The 8,456-nt window shown below is 41.8% G+C and overlaps 1 protein-coding gene across 1 annotated transcript in view; it reads left to right on the top strand.

The window, feature by feature from the left end:
• The first annotated feature begins 8 nt into the window (after positions 1-8).
• Positions 9-8,456, top strand: part of ift140 (intraflagellar transport 140 homolog (Chlamydomonas)) — a 34,829-nt gene continuing 26,381 nt past the window's right edge. The window contains exons 1-17 of the mRNA XM_083788034.1: positions 9-119; positions 667-831; positions 1,384-1,605; positions 2,228-2,349; positions 2,541-2,683; positions 3,530-3,705; positions 3,924-4,015; positions 4,157-4,263; positions 4,487-4,629; positions 5,395-5,598; positions 6,081-6,153; positions 6,354-6,445; positions 6,817-6,944; positions 7,298-7,415; positions 7,500-7,621; positions 7,720-7,855; positions 7,955-8,086. Coding sequence (XP_083644160.1) covers positions 685-831; positions 1,384-1,605; positions 2,228-2,349; positions 2,541-2,683; positions 3,530-3,705; positions 3,924-4,015; positions 4,157-4,263; positions 4,487-4,629; positions 5,395-5,598; positions 6,081-6,153; positions 6,354-6,445; positions 6,817-6,944; positions 7,298-7,415; positions 7,500-7,621; positions 7,720-7,855; positions 7,955-8,086 — 2,157 coding nt within the window. The 5' untranslated portion in view covers positions 9-119; positions 667-684. The remainder of the gene's footprint in view (positions 120-666; positions 832-1,383; positions 1,606-2,227; positions 2,350-2,540; positions 2,684-3,529; positions 3,706-3,923; positions 4,016-4,156; positions 4,264-4,486; positions 4,630-5,394; positions 5,599-6,080; positions 6,154-6,353; positions 6,446-6,816; positions 6,945-7,297; positions 7,416-7,499; positions 7,622-7,719; positions 7,856-7,954; positions 8,087-8,456) is intronic.

Here is an 8,456-nt window from a genome sequence, read left to right as displayed (position 1 = left end):
CACAGCCTCACAAGGGAGGCTTGACAACACAAAGTATGATTTAGAAATTTTGCAGTTCATTTTGTATTCTATTTTTAACATCTACCACTTAACACGACACCCGTGAAGGAGGTCCTCAGGTAATTGAACCATTAGACGCAAGGAATGCTTCGTTTTCGTTATATGGCATAGCTGGCTAGCAAGGAATGCTAATTTTACTCTGTAGAAGGGCCCTCCAAACATCAGTGGATTAGCGTTTGCTAGTTGCTTATCATCATTAGCCTAACTAATAGCGAATGCTTCGAACTGGCACAGAGTTCAAGTAAACTATATCCATGCATTTAGTCAGTAAAACAATCTAACATACTGGCTGGCTACTAATTTGTATAATTAGCAAAGAAGCTAATATTGTCTTTATATCAAAGGCAGACCACATGACACACAGTATGTATGAGACACAAGAAAACAAAACAAAAAACGTTCTCTTTACAGTAACCAGACAGTAGCCTACTGCAAGTCTATCTCAAAGTAAATAAAGAATATAAAATAAAATGAGTTCCATCTTCCTTAAAACCTATTTATTCCTTTCCCTTTCGTTACTGTAGCCTATAGTGTTTTGAATTGAATTGTGGTTGTGCCAGTGCCATGATCTGGGTAAATAATATTTTCTCTTCTCTTTAATCACAGAGCAGGGCCCTGGGAGACATGGCGGTCTACTTTGACCACCGTATTGATGCCCCAGAGTCTAGTGGGGTCCCTTCTCAGGTGGCATGGCACTCCACTCACCCTGTCCTGGCTGTGGCATCCAACCACCCTTCTACTGGAGGCAAACTTGACCTTTACCTGCAACAAGTAAACAAACCCAATAAACATATGTCATAGGCCTGGCTGTCACAATTATTACATAATTGCCTAATCTCAATTATTTGAGATAGTCGCAATTACATATACTCGTCATAATCGTCATAATGATTTCCAATATGGAAATAGTAGATCCACAAGCTCACAATGCATTGCAATTCGCGACACGTTTTAGATCGCCTAGTTGCACTATTAATGTTTTTATTTAATAAAGTTATTAAATAGGTCAGTCATTTCTTTGTATATGTAGGCTATTTGTTACCTATATTTAGGTTATTTGTCATGTCTGCCTTTTGCAACTTCAAAGCCTAAAAGCAAAACGGATGTTCCAGACACAAAAACACAATTAAATGTCACGTAACATTTCATAATTGTGACAGCCCATATAGTACAGGGATGCTGCATAGTATACATTAACAAGGTATAGAATCAGCATGTGACGGACAGTCCCTGAATTCTCCCGCACCATTACATGGCTACGTAAGTACGTATCAAACAACGTAGTACATGAACATCACTAAAATCCACCCTGTTACCTTGCAGGGGGAATTTGTGGAGAGCTGCCATGTGGAGCGTCCTCACCAGCCCACAGTGCTGCGCTGGCACCCCGTCAAGCCCGTTGTGGCGTTGGGCTGGGAGAATGGCGAGGTGCTGCTTTTGACACACCCCACTGGGGAGCAGACAATCCTGCCCAGCACTCACACTGCCTGCATTACGCTGCTGGAGTGGAGCAGCTCCGGCAGTCGACTGGTCACCGGGGACCAGGTATGTAAATGGTGAATGGTGCATTTATATAGAGCTTTTATCCAAAGCAATTTACATAGATTACATTCACCAAATCCATCCAATCGTGCATTGCATTCACCCATTCACCCATTCATACACCGATGACGGAGGAAACCATGCAAACTCGAGGACACTTCGACACTACCTCTGGCGGAGCCCGGGATCGAATTGGGAACCTTGCGGTTCCCATCCGGCCACTCTAGTACCACTGAGCCATAGACTACTGAGCCACTGCTTCCCCGTGTACAGAGTACCGGTGCTGGCACATGTGTGTTGTGTGTTTACTGCAGAAATACTTTTGCAATGTGACATTTTATATTGAGTCAATTCAGTGTCATGCATTAATCTGTCTAGTGAATGTGCAGCGAATATGAATATAATTAATATAATGTCTCTGTCGGGTGAACCTCATATGTCTAAAACTGTTACTGTTATGCTCATGATTTAAATTTGTGTAACAAATGTATGATCAAGTGGGGCGTTAATTTACGAAAACAAAACCCAAAGTCAAAATATGGAGATAGGAGGTTTCTGCCCGACAGCATGTTTTATAGTCTAGCAATGACTATAATATGAATACACTATTCATCTGTTGTGATAGATGGGAGTGTTAGCAGTGTGGAAACTGGATGCCAGAGGGAGAGTTCAGGGGAACCATCTTGTCAAGCACGAATACAACAAATCTATAACCTGCTGCATCTTCAGACCTGCCCTGCCTGGACAGTAAGTCAGTCACCATGGCTCTGTAAACGGCGAACGCTACCTCCCTGTTACACAATATGTGCTTCACTTCAGTCATTTTTCACCCTTTCACCTTTGTGAATATTATAACACAAAGTACCGTTGTTGTTGTTGTTGTTGTTGTTGTTGTTTGACGTCACATGTGACTGTGGTTGTAATTACTGCTATTCCAGGGATGTGGCGATGTTAGCCCGGGCAGCAGTGAGTGGAGATGAGAGTGCTCTGGATATGTTCAACTGGAGGAAAGATGGGAGGGGAGCTCCTCTCAAGATGGGTCCTCAGGAGGGACTTGTCTTCTACGTTAGCACAGCAGATGGTGTGTGTGTGTGTGTGTGTGTGTGTGTATGTGTGTGTTCTTTTATTTTGCATTTATTATGTGAGTCTGTATTTATGCATTTTCTGTGCTGTTGCATAACTGGATCTTAATTGCAAGTTCTTAAAGAAACCTCAATCCCATTCATATTGTCAACATCGCTATTTTGCTGCAATCCCAATCAACAAGTATAATGTCAAGGCCACCAAATATTGCAGCTAAAAACCAGGAAGGAAGTTGTAGTTTTCACAATCACAGATTTTTTTTCTTTTTTACTATAGACCCCAGAGGTCTATAGTATACTACAGTATACCCGCCTTCTTTTCCCCATCTACACCAAACCGAAAATAGCCAATCTACAAGCTCACAACGTCTCAGGGTAAATGTTCACTCCATAATAGAGACGCTAGGGTTCATGTGGTTATATATCAGAGTTTTTCAATGTGGGTGCCTTGACGCAAGTCCAGATACATTTTCCGGATACATTTTCGAATTCATCAATGTCACCACTTAGACCCTCTATACTTGTACCTTCGCTATTTTTGTTGAATGTTCCCCCCAGAATAGGAATGCTGGGGTTTAAGTGGTTAAACAAGTATAAAGGTTATTTGCAGTCTGTCCTAATGGATTCTCCAGTTTTTCCTACATACTGTATCCTTGGGGGAAAGATTTACGTACTAGTTAATATAACAAAAGGTGCTATAAGGTAGGTAACAATGTAATTCAGCACTGCGGTGGATTAAAAGGTTATTTACATAATTATAATTTACATATTTATATTTAACCTGAACCAAAAATGTTTGAGAACCACTGTTACATATATACAGTATATTTCTTTCTGCTATGAAGGCAAGGTCCATGGTGTGGATGAACACGGTAAAAGCGGAACACTCCTGAGCGTGGACGGCCCCATTCAGAAGCTCTTCTACCTGCGGAAGAGAGAAGCCCTGGCCGTCGTCACAGAGACCCTGATGTTGTCTCAGTACACCCTTGGGCCCGAGGGAGGCGCTCAGGAACTCATGAAGGTACCCAAACAAACATTCCGTTCTTTATCTCCGCCAGGTCAGACAGCCAGAGACTGGAGATGTTATCAGTCCTGTGTGTCTGTCCGTACTTCTGTCTAATAAGGGGGATTAAAACTAAACACAATTAGTTATTACAAAATAAAGTGCACCCAATCACAATATTCCCCTCGTGAAAGAGAAATAAGAGTAGAATATGATTCTTTGTTTATCTCAATAAGGTGAAATTGAGCAGCAAGAGTGGCCAGTGTGCCGATATGGTCTGGACAGATAATGGCCTCCTCATCACAGCTACGGGTGAACAGGTCATGAGGTCAGAAATCGAACACACACATACACATACACATACACATACACATACACATACACACACACACACACACACACACACACACACACGGAACACAAGCTTATGTACTGTGTAGTGCTATCATTATTTTTTTTATTTTTGTAGGTTGTGGGACTTGGAGAAAGATGACAACTATGTTCTGTCTTTGGATGAGACTCTAGGCTTTGAGAGAGGAGAGATGATAAATTGTGTTTCATATTGTCCTGGAAAAGGTACGTAGAAAATCGAAATACAGTATAACTCTGTTGGCATCTTCCATTAAGGATGTTAACATGACCTGCCATGAGTTCACTCAAGCTTTTTATGCTAGTCTAAATGTCTCCGTCAGCTTAGAATATTGTGTGTAGACACAGTTCCATTTATTTATCTATTTATTATAACATTTAAAATAATATAATATGATTAATATGAATTTGCTTCTTGCATCTTCCCCAGAAATCCTAGCGGCAGGAACGAGTCGGGGTCATATAGCAATGTGGAAGATGGTGGTCCAGCCAAGCAGCAACAGAGCAGACACCAAGGCTCAATGGAAACTACAGACTCCCACTGAGATAGATGGCAATGTCACACAAATACAGGTACTTATTTACTCCTACTTTAATTTGAACTGTGAGCCTCATTTTATTTTATTTTATCAAATGTTTTTTATTTTAAGACAAAAAACACAATAAGACACGTTAACAACATGAAAGACTCAAAGCAAACAAAACACACATAAAACAACACACAACAGCAAAAGCAAGGAACACAAAAACAAAAACAAACAACCAAAGCAACCAAATTCCAAAATGTGAGGACACTCCCACACCATATGAAAGAATGTACCTATGGTGTTTGAAGTGTAGAAAGTGCAGTTGTGATTATTTAAAATCCGCATAGCACACAATCTACGGGGGGTTAAGTATGTCCTATGAACAAAATTTAGATGAATTTGTTGATGATCAGGATTCCTAGAAGACAGGACAACATTAGACCACACTGTATCCCAGCTCCAATCTGGATCTAGATTTGGTATGTCATTCCTCCATACAGTATCGACAAGCAAGGTAACTGTGAGCCTCATTTATTTTTTTATATCCAGCTCTCTGTACAAAGCCCTTGTTTTGTTCCTTTTCCCACCCTTTTTCAATTTACAGTTAGAGAGAGCAGAAGGGTGTTAGACATACTGTATAATGTTAAAATAGCTCTGACCCTGTTGATTGTTCAGTGTTGTTGTTGCATGTTGTGAAATACAATGTCAGATACATGCTTCAGGTGTAAATGCAAATGCCCAGATCTATTACATGCTTTTAAATCAGTATAGAGTTCTACACAAACAGGACTTGTTTTTGTCTACTCCCCAGTGGGGCTCCAGTCTGAACCTGCTGGCAGCCAACAGTTTGACCACGGTGACCATCCTGAGTGAACATGTGATGTCAGCCCACTTTGGCCAGCAGGTGGCAGCAGTGCAGCTCACCCCCTCTCAGCTCAACATCTCGCTGCTCGGCACAGGAGAGCAGCTCACTTTGCGCTCTGACATGCACGTCAAGGGAGTCTCTGTCACCCAGGTAACGGAGAAGACTAGTGGCCTGGTTGTCAGCATGTCCTTCATATTATATGTTCGCTAATAACCTTTTTAAACTGCAAGAGCCATGTTGTGCCGTGAAACTGATATTTCACGGGTTCTGGACTTGTTTCCGTACGCTATATGGCTCTGTTTCAGATGAGGTTCACAGAACCTAATTTGGGCCCTGCTCAGGACCCGTACCCATAACTCACAACCCACAACATTTTTACTTTAAAATGTTTTCTAAAATAGCTAAACTAGCTGATCTACAAGCTCACAGCGTGCCCCATTGTAATGCGCTGGGAGCTTATAGATCAGGTCTTTTCGCTTTTATATTAGCTTTATTTATAAAGTAGCTCTAGTTGTCGTTATAATGATAACTTAAACAAAAACGAAAAGAGCCATAAGTTGCTGAATGCCCATCTGAGGCTATTCCCACGAGTGAATCAATGTATTTACGTCTTGTTGATGTTGTGTCCATAGGACACAGTGACGGTATGGAGCGGCAAACAGGTCACCGTGTATGAGCTTGCAAGCAAAGCACTACGCAACACAGGTAAAACTCTTTGCAAAACACTCTGTGAGCACAATCTCTGAACAGTCCTGGCAAAAGCTACCGTCCATCCTCTCTTTTAATTTAATATGGCTAATTTGAATCTCGTCTTCTCTCCATCTCATCGCATTATCACTCCTGGCCGTCCCTCTCTACCTCCACACCTCTTCTCTTGTATGTCCTGCTATTGCTGATGTCCCCAGGTTCTTTCCAGTGTGAGTCCCAAGTGTTAGCCATGAATGGGGAGAACATCTACACTGTGGAACCCAACAGGGTCCAGGTCCGCACGCCACAGGTATGTTTCCCTTCCACTATCCAATTCTCCATTCACTATCTGTCAGATTTGAGTTCCACTGCTTACATTTTTATAGTTTTGTTCATTTCAGTACAGTATGAAAATCAACTTGCAGAGAACTTGAAACTTGCTAGAGATAAATATCATTGAATGGTTATTCTTTGTGAAAGTTATATTATCTTGCCGAATGTATTTAAAGTGTTGTAATCTGAAAACTGTAGCTGAAAAGAGTCCCACAGGACACATCCCTGCATATTAACCGTGCAGTGATATTTTGTCATTATTGACTCAATTGTTCACATGCGTTTGGTAATGTTAATGAAATGTTAATGAAATCTGAACCATGTCATGTCCTTCTCTCTGCTAACCAGGGCACAGTGAAGCAGCTGCTGGTCTTCTCGGAGGCAGAGGGCAACCCCTTTCTGCTCAGTGTGTGTCAGGCTTACCTGGTGGTTGGCACAGACACGGCACATATCAAGGTGTTTGACCTCACCAGGAGGTACAGTATTTGGATCTTTTTTTTTTTTTTTTATAATTTTAATTGAACTCAGTCCACCACAAGTTCTCATATTTAAAGGGGGAAATAAAACCTTGGCAAGTTTTGTGAGATTGTCGTCATCTAAAGTTTAACAAGACAATAGGTAATGGTGTGGCTTCCTTATTGTCAATCATGCCGATTGACAATAAGCAATAGTGTTGTGTTGTCAATGCTTACTAATTGGCACACCTGTAATCCTGTATGTAAGACACATATTAATCAAGTGAAGACATACAAATGATACACCACATTTAATATTTAAAACAACAACATGTAGTCTGACGATGCAAGTGTTGCTGTTTGTTTGTTCATAGAGAGGCCAAGGCCCACTGCAATGCTAAGAGCTTGGCAGACCAGATCTCTAATCTGGGAGCCCTGAGGTCAGTCAAGTGTAACGCCAATGGCAACCAAGTCAGCATCCTCATTACTCAGGTGAGCATTATTTAGTTTCACTGTTTGAATAAAAATGCAACAGCCCTGTTTTTGCGGTAATTTTCACTCTCCCGCTCCTCTCAGGTGAACGGGCGACCAGATCACAAAGTGTACTTCTATGACGTGGAGATGGACACGGTAACACACTTTGACTTCTTCACAGGCCGACCGGCCAGCGGTATCTCACAGCCTGAAGATGGTGAAAGGTGCTGTTTTCAACCATGCCAGTACACATTTGTGCTTTGTGTGTGCATACAGAGAGATTATTGCTGTGCTAACGTCATGAGTATGTTCTGTCTTTAAGGCAACACACTCAGGCCTTGGAGCTCAATGGTTGCTGCCCTGTGTCCCACTTCTGGGACGAGAGTGAGCCTCGTCTGTTTGTGGTCGAGACGGTACCAGTCAGCTGTGAATCCATTTCAACGAGCCCCTCAGACATGGTAGGAACACAGCAGTGTGCGATTTTAGATTTAATTTATAAAGCAATGCATCAAAAACAGAGAATGTAATAGTTTCTTCTGCTCTTCCCCATGGCCCAGGTGGATGTGTCGGTGGTGACGTTCTTCTGTACTCAGGAACACGGGCTCCTTCTGCAGGACTGCTACCCCAGACCTGCCGGCCAACAGGCTCTTCTGGCTCTCGATGTGCCATACTATTACTTCACCTGCAAGGTAGGCACTGCAGGGAGCGACACAGCTCGCTATGTATTATCCCATGTTGAACTGAGATCAGATTCTAAAAATGTCTTCTACATCCTGACAGTTTTCTGAAAAAGCTATGTTTCTATGTCAGTCGTTCTTCGAATCTTTTTTAAATAGCAGACCTACAAGCTCGTAGCTTGTAGATCTGCTATTTTTCAATAGCTATAACATAACATAACCAAAAGGGGTTCCCGCCCAAAATGGGTTAATTATTCTTGTGCCTACACATACGACATGTCCTAGGATGAGTGAATACGGGGAGGGAATCAACATAATTTCTTGTTTGACCTTGCCAAAATCATATTCTCTAAACCACATTCAGAGAATATGATTATTGGCA

This window comes from Protomyctophum parallelum (assembly GCF_964188405.1).
Source record: "Protomyctophum parallelum genome assembly, chromosome: 17".
NCBI lineage: Eukaryota > Metazoa > Chordata > Actinopteri > Myctophiformes > Myctophidae > Protomyctophum > Protomyctophum parallelum.
Note: the sequence above shows the minus strand (reverse complement) of the source record. Positions and strands in the feature narration are given on the sequence as shown.